The 15484-nt window shown below is 41.2% G+C and overlaps 1 protein-coding gene across 2 annotated transcripts in view; it reads left to right on the top strand.

The window, feature by feature from the left end:
• The window catches only part of nr1d4b (nuclear receptor subfamily 1, group D, member 4b), a 32904-nt gene that overhangs the window by 15363 nt on the left and 2057 nt on the right, over positions 1 to 15484 (top strand). The window contains exons 2-7 of one of the 2 annotated variants that reach the window (XM_051676624.1): positions 1803 to 2120; positions 2288 to 2376; positions 2741 to 2885; positions 8959 to 9524; positions 10087 to 10272; positions 12448 to 12658. In XM_051676624.1, coding sequence (XP_051532584.1) covers positions 1803 to 2120; positions 2288 to 2376; positions 2741 to 2885; positions 8959 to 9524; positions 10087 to 10272; positions 12448 to 12658 — 1515 coding nt within the window. Of the gene's footprint in view, positions 1 to 1802; positions 2133 to 2287; positions 2377 to 2740; positions 2886 to 8958; positions 9525 to 10086; positions 10273 to 12447; positions 12659 to 15484 lie in introns of both variants that reach the window. The other variant, XM_051676623.1, reaches the window with a different exon arrangement.

The raw sequence follows: 15484 nt of genomic DNA, 5'->3' as shown, positions 1-15484 counted from the left end.
AGCGGAAAGGAAGCACTGTCTCCAAGCAGAGGATCGCCCACTGGTTTATTGACGCCATAACTATGGCATATCACACCCAGGATGTGCCGCCCCCGATAGGGCTACATGCCCACTCTACCAGGGGTGTAGCGGCCTCCTGGGCCTTGACCAGTGGCGCATCTCTAACAGACATTTGCAGAGCAGCGGGCTGGGCAACACCCAACGCCTTTGCGAGGTTCTACAATCTCCGGGTGGAACCGATTTCATCCCATGTAGTGGCACGCAGGTAAGTCCGTGACAGCTGGCCGGGTGTATAGTTTGCGCATAGTGCCTTTCACCTCCCCTGAGCTGAAGACGTGCGCCGTTGACTCCCAGTAGTGTTCACAAACTTTGTTCCCTGGTTGATTTCCTCCGAGCCCTGTGGCAGACGAGTTTGCGGAGAAACTCGCTGCCGTCTCAGTACATGTGCTGACTAAGCCCTGTACTGGGGTAGGTGCTCCGCATGTGGTGGTTCCCCGTAGGTAACCCCATGCGACTTATATTTTCCGCTAATTCGTTTCCCGCTTGGTAAACTGCGTCTTCCTTGGGCAGTGGCCCCTCTGCCCCAGTCACCATGCTTGTAGAAACTCCTCCCCCGCAGGGTAGGACCTACCATGGGACTTCTCCACATGGCATACTTCCGACAAAGCTTGGCAAGACCATGTGATGTATTTCCATTCAAAATACCCCCCCCTTTCGGTGGGGAGTGGTCTCCACGGTGTCTTCCCCTTGGGAGTGACACCCCCCCGACTAGACCTGGTGGCCCCAGTCGGTTAATTCCTTTTTTTTGGGGGAGAGGAAAAAAAAGGGGATAAGAGGCCATGACTGGGCTAGCCGTCTCTATCTTTTGGGTAGTCGACTTGTGCCCAAAGGGCCGTTCTACACTCATAACAGTGTTGGGGGAGGTTACGTGTCAGCCTGGTGCGCTGGCTACGAGGCACACAGTGGTCTGCCCGTCACACACCGCCAGTTCACGTAACACAGTTCAGCCAGTTGTGGCGTTTCGTATAGGGACCCCTAGTGTCACTACATAGACACAACGTCGAGTGAGTGACGGATAGGGAAAGTTATGGTTACTTGCGTAACCTCCGTTCCCTGATGGAGGGAATGAGACGTTGTGTCCCTCCTGCCACAATGCTGAACTACTCGCTGAAATGGCCGGGACCTTGTCTCGGATCCTCAGCACAAAACCTGAATGAGTGGTTGCATGCCAGCTCCTTTTATACCCGTATGTCCGGGGGAGTGGTATGCAAATTTTCATTGGCCTTTTATCAAAGACCAGAGGTGTCTCGGGCTCCCAAGAGTGACCCCTAGTGTCACTACATCGACACAACATCTCGTTCCCTCCATCAGGGAACGGAGGTTACGCAAGTAACCAGGACGTTTCCACCAGACTATTGAAGTGCAAATAGTCACTTAGTTATCCAGTCTCTTAATCCACTAAATGTCTAACCCGTTAACCAGTTTAATATCTCTGCCCCATCGCAAAAAATTCAAATAAGCCCGCCTTCATTTGATCAGCAGTTGACCCCAAATAAATCTTTCATGGCTGTCTTGAGTTTGGTCTGAGCAGTGGTGGGCAGAGTTAGTGTAAATAGTCTCTGCTAACAAGATGGGCTATTTGTACTTAGTGTTAAATAAATTAACATGCAAGGGGCAGGGGATGTGTGCTGGCAATTGCATTTCTGTGGAAATCTGCGGGTGCAGAATTTGTGCGAACCTTAAATTTAGTAAATAGGGAAATAAATAACGTATTCTCTTTCTTTTCCTCTTCACACACACAGGTGGAGGAGTTATCCTCTATGCAGGGTCAACAGGAAGTGCGAGCCCCAGTCCAGGAAGCCCCTCCAGTGGGTACCAGACTCAGTCTCCATCCTCTCAGCCTTCATCCCCGGAGGAGGTCTCCTTCACTGAGCTTGGCACTCTCAAAAAGCATTCAGCTGGAAGAAATGCCAATTCAGCAAGGGACAATAAACTGGTCTTTCAATTTCCAGAAGTGAGCAGCGCTTCTGCTGTCAACCCTGTTGCCCCAACCGTAACATTATCAGGGCAAAACTCATACTCTCACCCGCTGGTCGGCAGGAGACCTAGTGGATTCACAGGTACCTTTACTAGTGAGTATTATCTTTTTTATGTTTATTTATTTTTTTGATAAAGAGCCATACTTTGCTATTATTTTCTGTTGCTTTGATTCATCCCTGACTAACACAAACTCTCCCTCTCAACTTCTGAAAGTGACCGATCCTTACTGTTGTCAATTGTTTTCTAGAAACAGGAGGCATGGTTTTGCTCTGCAAAGTATGTGGGGATATTGCATCAGGATTTCACTATGGTGTCCATGCATGCGAGGGATGCAAGGTAAGAACCTTGTCTTGTCTTTTACTTGTCTCTAAATTAATATGAGGTCATAAAAGTTGTATGTGTAATTATTATAAAATAATTAGCAAAATGCTGTTAAAATAGTTTTAGATAAAGTTCTCAGTATAAAATGTCACACTGCAGGACGTGTAAACTTCTCAAAAGGATTTCGTGTTGACTACTCAGATACACACAGCTTATCAATGAAATATTCTAAAAACAGGTAACTAATCTGTCTGACGGTTCAGTAATTCACCATTCAGTTCTTCAATGGTAAATATGGTGATTTTTAGTTATGACTGTTTTACTCACACATGCACCTACAGTAACACACACATTCACTTTGATCTCGTCTTATCCTCAGGGTTTCTTTCGTCGCAGTATCCAGCAGAACATCCATTATAAGATGTGCGTGAAGAATGAAAACTGTCTGATCATAAGGATGAACCGCAATCGCTGTCAGCACTGTCGCTTTAAGAAGTGTCTCTCTGTCGGCATGTCCAGAGATGGTACAAGCTTTACTCATACAGTTACAGTATGCACCCAACAACATTATTAGTCCTGGTATGATGACATTACTATTTCTAAGGCAAGCATCACTATTTTAACAAACCCCTAACCCTAAGTATTAAACTTTGGCACATTACTCATCACTAAAGACATTAACTTGATGTGATTTGAGTCCTCAAATTGTGCAGTTTGTTGAAGAGAAGTGCTATTAAGTTTCTAAGTGATTAGACAATTTTCACCAAACAGGCAAAAAAAAAAAAAAAAAAAAACAATCCCATAAACATAGCCATATCTAAAGACCAGAATAGAGACAAAGGGTTTGGGCTCATAAAAAAACACTTACAGTAGCAACCACAGAGAATAAAACTGCATATTAATCTGTTAAAAACATTCAAAATATCTTAGAAACTGCATAGCAATGGCCTGGCAACCACTTACAACACCCTAAGATTATGGAGGCATGTTTTGCACAGACAAGTACTGCATATATATTCTGAAGAAAATGTTTTAGGTGAAGTGTGTTATAAATACACAACTAGCATCAAAAAATGGAATTGCAAAAATAATTAATATTTTTCCAGTCATTATAAACAAGTTTCCTGAATGCTCTCACCATCTACCATTGATCCACCAAACAGAAAGTCCCACCCCAAATTTACACTATTGGTTGAGCCAATGTTTCTATGTTGGGCTTGTCAGGGTGCTCAACCTACAGATGGCTTACTTATTGTTGTCTCTGCTATTCAGTTGGGATGGGGGAAAGTGTAAAAGTGTAAAAATAGAGCTGTCAAAACTAACACGTTCACGTATGCGGTTGATTTAATATGTTTAATGTGTTAATTTTTCTTTGTCTTTTTCAGTTAATGCATTTACCAATATTACATTAGATTCTGACATTTTATTCAGCTCCTAGTTCTGAGTTCTAAAGACTAGTTGGAAGAGGGCGGAACCTTTGCGAAGTGTCAGCGTTCATCAACCTGACACACACACAACAGTGATTCTGTGTCAACATTTAAGTGATGGAGAAAGAACCTCTTTAAAGAATAGTTCTCCCAAAAATTCTCTCATCATTTACTCACCCTTATGTCATCTCAGCTCAGTTAAACTTCCTAGTGCCATCGAGCACTCTGCTCATGCGTCAAGCGCTAGGAAGTGTAATCAAGCTTGAAATCATGATCGTGCAATGGCAAGATTTATAGTGAAACAGGAGTTACATTTTGGTCTGATTGCCCTGAAAACCAACTGAATCGCTTCAGAATACATGGATTAAACTACAGGAGTCGTATGGAGTTATGCTGACTTTATCTCCTTTTTGGAGCTCAAACCTGCATTGTGTGGACAAACATACATCATATCTCCATTAAAATATATTTGTTTTCTGCGGATAAAAGAAAGCCATGAGACAACATAAGGGTGAGAATACGATGAGAGAATTATCATTTTTGGGTGAACTATTCCTTTAACCGTGTTTTTTTTTTTCAACAAAACCAACCCAGATGGGACTTGTGACAAGCTGCAATCACATGACCTGCTGGAGTGAAACATCAGCATTTTCCTGGCATTGCATTGCACTTTCGTCTTACCGGACAGTTCGGATGAAGCATCATTACAGTGCCAGCGCAAAAAGCAAAACAAGATGTTCTCTGTAAGCGCTTTTCATCTGGAGTGCAGTGCGGCCTGAATCATGTAAATTCAGCTTCACGATTGCTGTAGCGAAGTGGATAGCTATGATTAATATTGTGGAGGATGAGGGTTTAAGAGGTTTAATGCCCATTGCAATGAATACACAAACTACAGAGACTAGTTCTTTCAATTATTCAACCTCCCACTTACACTTTGGGAAACGTTTATTGTTATTTGAATTGGTAATTTATTTAGTGCATTTCTGTCTTTATACTGTGGAATGCTTCAATTGGAAAATGTTAAATATATATATATATATTTTCTTAGAAGGAACTTAATGAATTTTGACAGAAAAATAAGTATATATAGAGTCAAATTTCAGCACTTTCATAATCTGCGATTAATCATGATAAACTATGAAACATAATGCAATTAATTGTGATCAAATATTTTAATCAACTGACAGCACATAAAAATACACATATAAAGCAATTATAGTTGCCATTTACTACAGCAGCAGCATTTTCTCATGCCAACGGGCTTACATTTGCAATTTGTTATCAGTTCCCTATCTGTCACTCACTCGACATTGTGTCGATGTAGAGACACTAGGGGTCACTCTTGGGAGCCCGAGACACCTCTGGTCTTTGATAAAAGGCCAATGAAAATTGGCAAGTGGTATTTGCATGCCACTCCCCCAGACATATGGGTATAAAAGGAGCTGTTATGCAATCACTCATTCGCTCATTCAGATTTTCTCTTCAGAGCCGAACGGTCATGCTCACTGAGCTGAATTCTCATGACTGTTCATTCACCTCTGCTGGATCTGATGGCGCATTTCAGCGGCTTCTCGCTCCTCTGCACTGGTGCACTGCAGAGAATGCCCCTGGGTGCTCAGGGGTGTAGCGGCCTCCTGAGCCCTGGCCAGGGGTGCCTCTCTAACAGACATTTGCAGAGCAGTGGGCTGGGCAACACCTCCGGGTTCTACAACCTCCGGGTGGAACCGGTTTCGTCCCAGGTAGTGGCACGCAATACAAGTGGATAAGCCCGGGATAGCCGGGCAGGTGTATCGCTTGCACATTGCGCCTTTCATCTCCTCTGAGCTGAAGACGTGCGCCATTAATTCCCAGTAGTGTTCACAAACTGTTCCCTGGTTGACTTCCTCCGAGCCCTGTGGCAGTCGAGTTTTCGGAGAGACTCGCTGCTGGCCCAATACATGTGCTAACTAAGAGCCCTGTTCTGGGGTAGGTGCTCCGCATGTGGTGGTTCCCTGTAAGGTAACCCCATGTGATGTATATCTTCCGCTAATTCGTTTCCCTGTTGGCAAACTGCGTCTTCCTTGGGCAGAGCCCCCTCTGCCATAGTCTCCATGTTTGTAGTAACTCCTCCCCTGTTGGGTAGGATCTACCATGAGACTTCTCCACATGGTCGGCAAGACCATGTGACGTATTTTCCACTTAAATATGCCCCCCCTCTCTTTGGGCGAGGTGTGGTCTCCGCAGTGTCCTCCCCTTGGGAGGGACACCCCCCGACTAGACCTGGCAGCCCAGTCAGATAATCCCCCTTGTTTTTTAGGGAGTGGAAAAAAAAGAAGGGGAAAAGAGGCCACGACTGGGTTAGCCTGTCACTATCTTTTGTGTAGTCGACTTGTCCCCAAAGGGCCATTCGACACTCATAACTATGTTGGGGGAGGTTACGTGTCACCCTGGTGTGCTGGCAAGGAGGCACACAGTTGTCTGCCCGTCACACACCACCAGTTCACATAACACAGTTCAGCCAGTTGCGGCATTTTGTATAGGGACCCCTAGTGTCACTACATCGACACAACGTCGAGTGAGTGACAGATAGGGAACGTCCTGGTTACTTGCGTAACCTCCGTTCCCTGATGGAGGGAACGAGACGTTGTGTCCCTCCTGCCACAACGCTGAACTACCCGCTGAAATGGCTGGACCTTGTCTTGGCTCCTCAGCATAAAACCTGAATGAGTGGTTGCATACCAGCTCCTTTTATACCCGTATGTCCGGGGGAGTGGCATGCAAATACCACTCGCCAATTTTCATTGGCCTTTTATCAAAGACCAGAGGTGTCTCGGGCTCCCAAGAGTGACCCCTAGTGTCACTACATTGACACAACATCTCGTTCCCTCCATCAGGGAACGGAGGTTACACAAGTAACCAGGACGTTCTCCTTTATATTCTCTACTGTATATCACACCACCAGCCATCTGTTCTGTTCTGCTTGCACCTAAAGCAAGTGGACTGCACACCCTGTTCTGTCAGGTTCCTGATTTATTAATGTGGGCTATCCGAATTCCCTCAAGTCATCACTCACTGTAAAAACTGCAACGAATCAGGTTAATTTGGGGAATTGAGGACACAAAGTGCCCGATCACCCACTGCACCACAGTTTAATGTGTTTCCAGGTCTTTATTTGCTGTTTTGTAGGATTAATTAAGATTCAAGGGAAAGCCAGGATTTAATAAAGTGCTTTACCACCAAAGTGCTTGTAAGCCACAAGCCGAAAGACATTTAATTTGAATGAATGCGGAGCATGAACAAAGGCTAAAATATTTTCTCATTTTGTCCTCTAGCACACTGGACAGTGTTGTCTCTGGGGAGCTTTGTAAACTGGGTTGAAAATAAATATTTTTTTCTAGGGTTAGTGTATATATTTAGGTGACCTAAAAAACGAGAAAGTAAAATGATATGCACCATAATTTTTCAACATCACATGATGCACATGACCTTGTTTTCTGCTTTCCTTTTTGTTGGCATTCAAACTGTAATTACACTTTTAGATTTCCAATTAATTTGTAAGATCAAACCTTTATGGATGATATTCACAAGGTTCCCATAATAATGGAAAACATGGGGACATCATGGAATTTTAAAACCGTGATATCTCCAGGTCTGACAAATTAATGAAAATTAATAAAAAATTAAAAAATTAAATGTAAAAGTCATGGTAAATATCTTTTTTCTTTTTTCTAGTTATTTTCAGCATTAAAATATTTAAAATGTGAATAATTATTATTATTCTAATCTAGTAATCATTGGTCATTATGAGTGATATTTCCAAAAAAAAATAGCTTTTCATTGTTTGTATTATCAGTTTTAACTTAACCTTGCTTGATAAAGACTTCGTGCATTGCTCCAGTTTATTGTCGTTTCATGTTCCATTCACCTACCATCTGTTACAGTTTAACTCACTGCTATTTTCACCCTTTACCTTTTAACCCTTTAACTCATTGTGAGATCTCTTTCTCCAGTGTCACTGGCTGTGTCTCGTTTGGAAGGATGCATCCTCCGGAGGTCGCATTTGTTGGCCGCATACTTCATCGAGGCTGTCTCATTTCAGAAAAGCAAGTAGGACACTTCGAATGCAGCCTTCGAATGCGACCTTCTTTCACGGGAATTTGGAGGATGCATGAGGTGTATAAATGTAAAAAAAAAATTATGTCAATTTGCCTGTAAATATGATGTTCAAATGCAAGGAATGTTAATTCCCAAGTTGAAGTACCTCAGTAGATGGGTACAGAGTAAATAATATGTATAATTATATTAATATACACTACTGGTCAAAAGTTTTGAAACACTCATTCTTTATTATAATTTTTTTTTTCACATTTTAGAATAATAGTAAAGTCATCAAAACTATGGAATAACATAAATGGAACTATGGGAATTATGTTTTGACTAAACAAAATCCAAAATGAATCAAAACTGTGTTATATTTTAGCATCTTCAAAGTAGTCACCCTTTGCCTAGAATTTGCAGAAATGTACTCTTGACATTTTCTCAACCAACTTCTTGAGGTATCACCCTGGGATGCTTTTTAAACAGTATTGAAGGAGTTCCCATCTATATGCTGGGCATTTAGTGGCTGCTTTTCTTTATTATTTGGTCCAAGTCATCAATTTCAAAAACTTTTTTTTTTAAATTACATTTTAGTTTTATAATGAAATAAATTAATATAGTGGCACAATTATATTTTTGTCTACAAAACTAATTTCAAACATTTAAGCATATGCCTTCAGATCAAAAGATTTTTAAGATCATGAGAAACATTTCAGTCAAGTGTTTCCAAACTTTTGACCGGTAGTATATAATTAAAATAAAGTATTAGACTAAAAGTACACCTGTAAAATCTATTTTTTTTCTCTTTACATCATTATAACTCTGCTACAATGTACCTCATACATTCCCTTCTAAAGGGACTTTGTTCACATAGCACCCTAGCATCATGGCAGCAACTATTGCAGAGGAAAGAAGCACTCACATTTTCAACAGAAGATGTAAAAATCTAGTTTTGTACAGCTATCTGAAAATTAGGTTTAAATGGTATTTTAAAATGTTTTACCATAAATATGGGGACAATCTTCTTATTGTGAACTCACTCAATCATAAGTGTTATTTAGTCACTCAGTGTTCATTCCTCTGTCTCTTCTAGCTGTGCGATTTGGGCGTATTCCAAAGCGTGAGAAACAACGACTACTGGACGAAATGCAGAGTTACATGTACAGTCTTAATGAAGCAGCGTCCATAGACATTAACTCTAATACACACACCGACACCCCCACCAGCCCTGGAGATGGCCAATCAGAGGAGGCCATCAGTGCTATCTCGCAAACTTATCGCAACATCTTTGTGAATGGGAAGGAGAAGTTTGTGAAGATTAGCAAAGAAAACAACATCAATAACAACAGTCCTTCATCCTTTCATCATAATCCAATCCCAGAGTCTGGCTACACCGAGTGTCGCCCTCAGCCCAGAGTTTCACAGCAAGAACATCCCATTCATTCCACAAAAGACTGTCTCACCCAATCCAGATGTCCAGTCGCCTACCACGATAACAAAGCAATAACCCAAGCTATGGATAACAGTCAACATAATTTCCCACAATCCTTCAATCCAAGCCAGGGAAGCCCCCCTTCTCAGAGCTGTCTGTCTAATTACAACAATTATTCCACTCAGACGTCTTGTCCTTGGAGACTGAGTTCTGGGACGAAAGTTCTGGTTTGTGTTTCTGAATGCATGTGATTTGTTACAGGATGTTTTTACAGTTTGTGATGATCAGGAAATTGCACAGCAAAACTATTTTGGGAGAATACACTAAATAGCACAAAAACTTGCATCTTATTTCCTAACTACCCTTAATCCATTTTAACCAAGCATTTAAATGCACTGGAGTAGCGCTGCACCATGAGTACTCATTGTCATTCTTTAAACATAAAAATGCATGAAGTTTATTTTCCTCACCCCTTCGGCAGATTGGCAATTCGCTTTGAAACTGTGCCCTTCCAGCTGTATTCAGTGCTAAATTTTGGGGCGTGTTTGCTCAATTACCTGAGTTGCATAATTACTTTAGTGAACTGCATTCAAAAAATAAAGGCAGCAGCAGCAAAAAAAAAATAAAAAAATAAAAAAAACTATCAGTGAGCACAATTAATTTACAGTGAATTCTACAGAAACATTGCACTTTTGAACTTCATTGAGAGAAGACTTTTGAGAGAAGTTCTGAACTACAGGTTAAGTTTTCAGTCCCTCTGACTCTTGGCCTGTTTCTCTTTGTCTTCAGGCATGTCCTCTCAACGCGTGTCCTGTTTCTCCAGCCAATTGCTCCAATCAGCAGGTTTGGGAGGCTTTCTCCCAGTGCTTCACTCCAGCTGTTAAAGAAGTGGTTGAGTTTGCCAAGAGCATTCCAGGGTTTCAAGGCCTGAGTCAACACGATCAGATCATGCTGCTGAAAGCAGGAACCTTTCAGGTGAGAAAACGTAACTTTCTCAGGTCAAGTATTCTAAACTAGGTTTATCTGTTTAACACTAACAACTGTTTATCACTGAAAAGGATAGGTACCTGTCAAGTTAAAAGGTTCATACACATGTTGCAGATCATTATTTGCATACTTACAAGGTTCTAGGCTAATATCATCACAGCCTTGTTTTCTAAGGTCTGAAAGCAATGTTGGGCCTCATGTATTCAGATAGAAGACAAAGGCAGGCCTAACACAGTCGTAAAAACCTAACTCAGGCCCCCACATACCAGGTCATAAATTATACTGATAAAAATCGTGCCAAAATCAAACAAAGGTAGTCCAAAACAGACTACAAATCCCATGTAGCCTTGCTCACTAAAGGATCGAACTCTCAACTCCTATTGGATGAGGCACACAACAGAACGTCCCTCAAACCATGACATCATCAGGAGTAGAAATACCTCTGAAATGCTTCCGGGATTTGCTTCCAGCAACTTTGTTTGCAGTGTGTAGACGCAGCTCATCGCTGCTCTCAGGTGCAACCTCGTGGCACAAGGAAGTAATGTCCGACTTGAAACTGTGGCCATACAATCTCCATCTCGCTGGACGAGTTGAGATTACTCTGTGTTCAACCAAACACTCTAACGGATCCGAAGGAGACCGCTGAGCAATCCGCATCTTCATCCGTTTGCCTGCAGAAGTGAAGAGATTAAAGATTTCTCTTCCATCTTCAGTCAAGTCGACATTTCTGAGTTCTCCGCCAGCTTGCCGAGAATCAGCAGCCATGCCCACCAACAGAGCAAGGAAACGGCCTCCCGTCATCACCCGGGCCTCAAGAAACCAGGTCGGAGTTAAAGGACGGATGAACACACATTTTGCATCCTCATGCGATTCAAGTAAGAGGTTTACGTCTGGGCAGAGATAGAATATTATAGTGTGTTATTCTTGTGTTTCAAGGTTTTTGCTTGTACAGTTTATGGACCACCACGCTGCTTATTATTAATACTCAGGGTATTAATTATCACGAATTTGTTTTGCTGTATTGTGGTCCAACCAAATTGGACTGTTGTGCATTTTCGCCATCGCGGGTGAGACCGGCAAAATGAGTTTATCCATTAAAGTGTCAAAGAATGCGGGACTTTTACGAGCCGTCCACCGCGTCTCTGAGCGATAATTAACAGCTGCTTTCTCTCCCACGATCGCAAAATCGGCTTTAGGGCTGTCACTTTATTCTCTCTCTCTCTCTCGTACTAACCACACACACACACACACTCTCACACACACACCCTCATGTGTTATAGGATTATTTTGATTTCCATATCTAATCATATCACTGTTTAGTTTGTAGTTGTAAGTCAGAAGTTTATTGACTGCGTTGTATTAATTATTAATTGATATTGCTGCATAAATAAACTTTGTTATATTACAAAGAGAAGTGTTTTGGCTTGTTTTGCATACTCCTGTGTCATGCTGATGGGATGTCAGTGCTCGGATTCAAGCCTTCGTTCATTGTTTTTTTCCCGAAAATCGATATTCTTCGGATGTCGATTTTCCTAAGAAAACAATCTAATATTGAGACTATTATACTATCTGGTTATTAGTCCCTGATTCCAGGGTGGTGCCCCGTCAATGTTAATCCTTATTAATATTCTATTGATTTTTGATAATTGATAATTATCTTTGATGATTGTTGAATTTGAATGATCAGTAAGCTAGTGTTAATTTTAATTAATGTTTCATCGATGTTAACAATTAACGATTATCTTTGATAATTGTTGATTTAAAGGATTAGAAAAGCTAACATTGATTCTCATCATGTTCTATTGATTTTAATATATTTTATTATTTTAATAATTATTAATTATTGCTAATAACCAAACTTGCTCCTAAACGTAGCACACTACATTTACTGGAGCCCCATATGAGGTTTTAATGAGTTAGATTCAGTTAATTTAAATATTAATTAATAACTAAAGAAATAATTATTATTTCTGATAGTAACACTGATCTAAACAACCAGTAAAGCCCTACAGCAAAATATACACTTGTTTTGCAATGAATAACAGCATTGAGAGTGATTGTAATGCAGTTTACTTGGCCACATTTCCAACATTTCCAAAATATTGAACAGTTCATTTAATATTTTACTGTTATTTTTCTAAGCCTCCCTTTGGTTCATTGCAGGTTCTGATGGTGAGGTTCTGCTCGCTGTTTGATGCTAAGGAACATACGGTAACATTCCTGAATGGTCAGACATATCTGCTGGCATCTCTGCGAGTTCTTGGCATGGGTGTTCTACTGGATGCCATGTTTGAGTTCAGTGAGAAGTTGGGGAACATGGGTCTGGAGGCCAATGAGATGGCACTTTTCATGGCTGTGGTGCTGGTTTCTGCAGGTACCTTTTGTCTCCAACATATCGACACCCTTTAATTAGTTCTTGTTGGAATAATTACAAGCAAGCAATATTTAAAGTGTGAATTGAATGACCATAGCTTGCATTTCATTATATGCTCTATATACTGTATAAACATAAGCTCTGTTCCAAACTCCTGTGAGTTGCCCACCTAGGCGACATTTTTTGACGGCATAAGCATTCTTCTGACTCGAAAGCTATGCCAAACTGTTGGCAGCAGTATTACACTATCTTAAAAGGTACCTTGGTTTGGACAAAAAGGCAGCATCGCATGTATTCTTTGCAGATAAAACAATTCCAGAATGCACTGCGACATCCAAGGTGGTGTACAAAGTCAAAGAAAATGTTGATTATAAATAAATGGGGTGTAGAACTTCTGTGAATGTCAATGGCACAATTCTGTGGAAATTCTGCGCTCACAGATTCAATCTCGGCCTGGTTCTGACTAATTAAAACGCATTGTTTCAGCCAATATCTGTGTGTGTTATGTATTTTTGTACTTAGTTGTGTATTCAGTAATTAGCTTAGCAACATGTTAATGTCAGACTATTGAAACCAACTGTGAGTGAGTGTTTGTCAAGTCTTGCGCTTCAAGTGAGGAACATAATTAGTGTGGTGTGCTTGCGTCAGATTTATTGGAGTTTAACTATTATTCAATGAACAACCACATTATACAAACAAAAAGTACAAAAAGTAAAACTGCCAAGGTCAATTAAAAATACACATGAAGACGAAAGTACAGTGCATCCGGAAAGTATTCACAGCGCTTCACTTTTTCCACATTTTGTTGTTACAGCCTTATTCCAAAATGGATTAAATTCATTATTTTCCTCAAAATTCTACAAACAATACCCCATAATGACAACGTGAAAGAAGTTTGTTTGAAATCTTTGCAAATTTATTAAAAATAAAAACGAAACATGTACATAAGTATTCACAGCCTTTGCTCAATACTTTGTTGAAGCACCTTTGGCACCAATTACAGCCTCAAGTCTTTTTGAGTATGATGCTACAAGCTTGGCACACCTATTTTTGGGCAGTTTCTCCCATTCTTCTTTGCAGAACCTCTCAAGCTCCATCAGGTTGGATGGGGAGCGTCGGTGCACAGCCATTTTCAGATCTCTCCAGAGATGTTCAATCGGGTTCAAGTCTGGGCTCTGGCTGGGCCACTCAAGGACATTCACAGAGTTGTCCCAGAGTCACTCCTTTGTTATCTTGGCTGTGTGCTTAGGGTCGTTGTCCTGTTGGAAGATGAACCTTCGCCCCAGTCTGAGATCCAGAGCGCTCTGGAGCAGGTTTTCATCAAGGATGTCTCTGTACATTGCTGCATTCATCTTTCCCTCAATCCTGAATAGTCTCCCAGTTCCTGCTGCTGAAAAACATCCCCACAGCATGATGCTGCCACCACCATGCTTCACTGTAGGGATGGTATTGGCCAGGTGATGAGCGGTGCCTGGTTTCCTCCAGACATGATGCTTGCCATTCAGGCCAAAGAGTTCAATCTTTGTTTCTCATGGTCTGAGAGTCCTTCAGGTGCCTTTTGGCAAACTCCAGGTGGGCTGTCATGTGCCTTTTACTGAGGAGTGGCTTCCATCTGGCCACTCTACCATATAGGCCTGATTGGTGGAGTGCTGCAGAGATGGTTGTTCTTCTGGAAGGTTCTCCTCTCTCCACAGAGAAATGCTGGAGCTCTGTCAGAGTGACCATCGGGTTCTTGGTCACCTCCCTGTCTAAGGCCCTTCTCCCCCGATCGCTCAGTTTGGCCAGGCGGCCAGCTCTAGGAAGAGTCCTGGTGGTTCCAAACTTCTTCCATTTATGGATGATGGAGGCCACTGTGCTCATTGGGACCTTCAATGCTGCAGAAATTTGTCTGTACCCTTCCCCAGATCTGTGCCTCGATACAATCCTGTCTCGGAGGTCTACAGACAATTCCTTTGACTTCATGGCTTGGTTTGTGCTCTGACATGCACTGTTAACTGTGGGACCTTATATAGACAGGTGTGTGCCTTTCCAAATCATGTCCAATCAACTGAATTTACTACAGGTGGACTCCAATCAAGTTGTAGAAACACCTCAAGGATGATCAGTGGAAATAGGATGCACCTGAGCTCAATTTTGAGTGTCATGGCAAAGGCTGTGAATACTTATGTACATGTGATTTTTTTGTTTTTGTTTTTATTTTTTATAAATTTGCAAACATTTCAAAGAAACTTCTTTCATGTTATGGAGTATTGTTTGTAGAATTTTGAGGATAATAATGAATTTAATCCATTTTGGAATAAGGCTGTAACATAACAAAATGTGGAAAAAGTGAAGTGCTGTGAATAATTTCTGGATGCACTGTACATAAAGAATTCATTAAAAACTTTGTAAAGCCTACTGTACAAATTCTTTATGAATTTTTATTCAGAGTCTCTTTCAAATCAGTCAATAATGTAGTTCAATTTCAGTAAGGATGCTGTCTTAACCCCAGCACACTTATGGAGAAGTTCTTCTTCGTTCTTTGTTCAGTAGTAAAAAGAAGTTAGAAACAACTGATCAGTGACATACTGTTTACAAACATTCAGACACCCACCACACCCCGCTGGGGGAGGCGTTTAGAGATACATCTAAATATGGGGACGCTCAAGACTACACATACAACATCAACAAATATGACATTAAAATGTGTTATCAGTGTCTTCATGCTTCATTCTATGAGTAGAATTCACACAAGATAAGTAAAAGAAGCTGTTTTAGCTACTCAATCATGATTTAAAGTTATATACTGTATATGCAGTAGATAATGTGTAATTTGTCTTGTTTACA

This window comes from Myxocyprinus asiaticus, chromosome 37 (assembly GCF_019703515.2).
Source record: "Myxocyprinus asiaticus isolate MX2 ecotype Aquarium Trade chromosome 37, UBuf_Myxa_2, whole genome shotgun sequence".
Taxonomy (NCBI): Eukaryota; Metazoa; Chordata; class Actinopteri; order Cypriniformes; family Catostomidae; genus Myxocyprinus; species Myxocyprinus asiaticus.
This window is presented reverse-complemented; position numbering and strand designations above follow the sequence as displayed.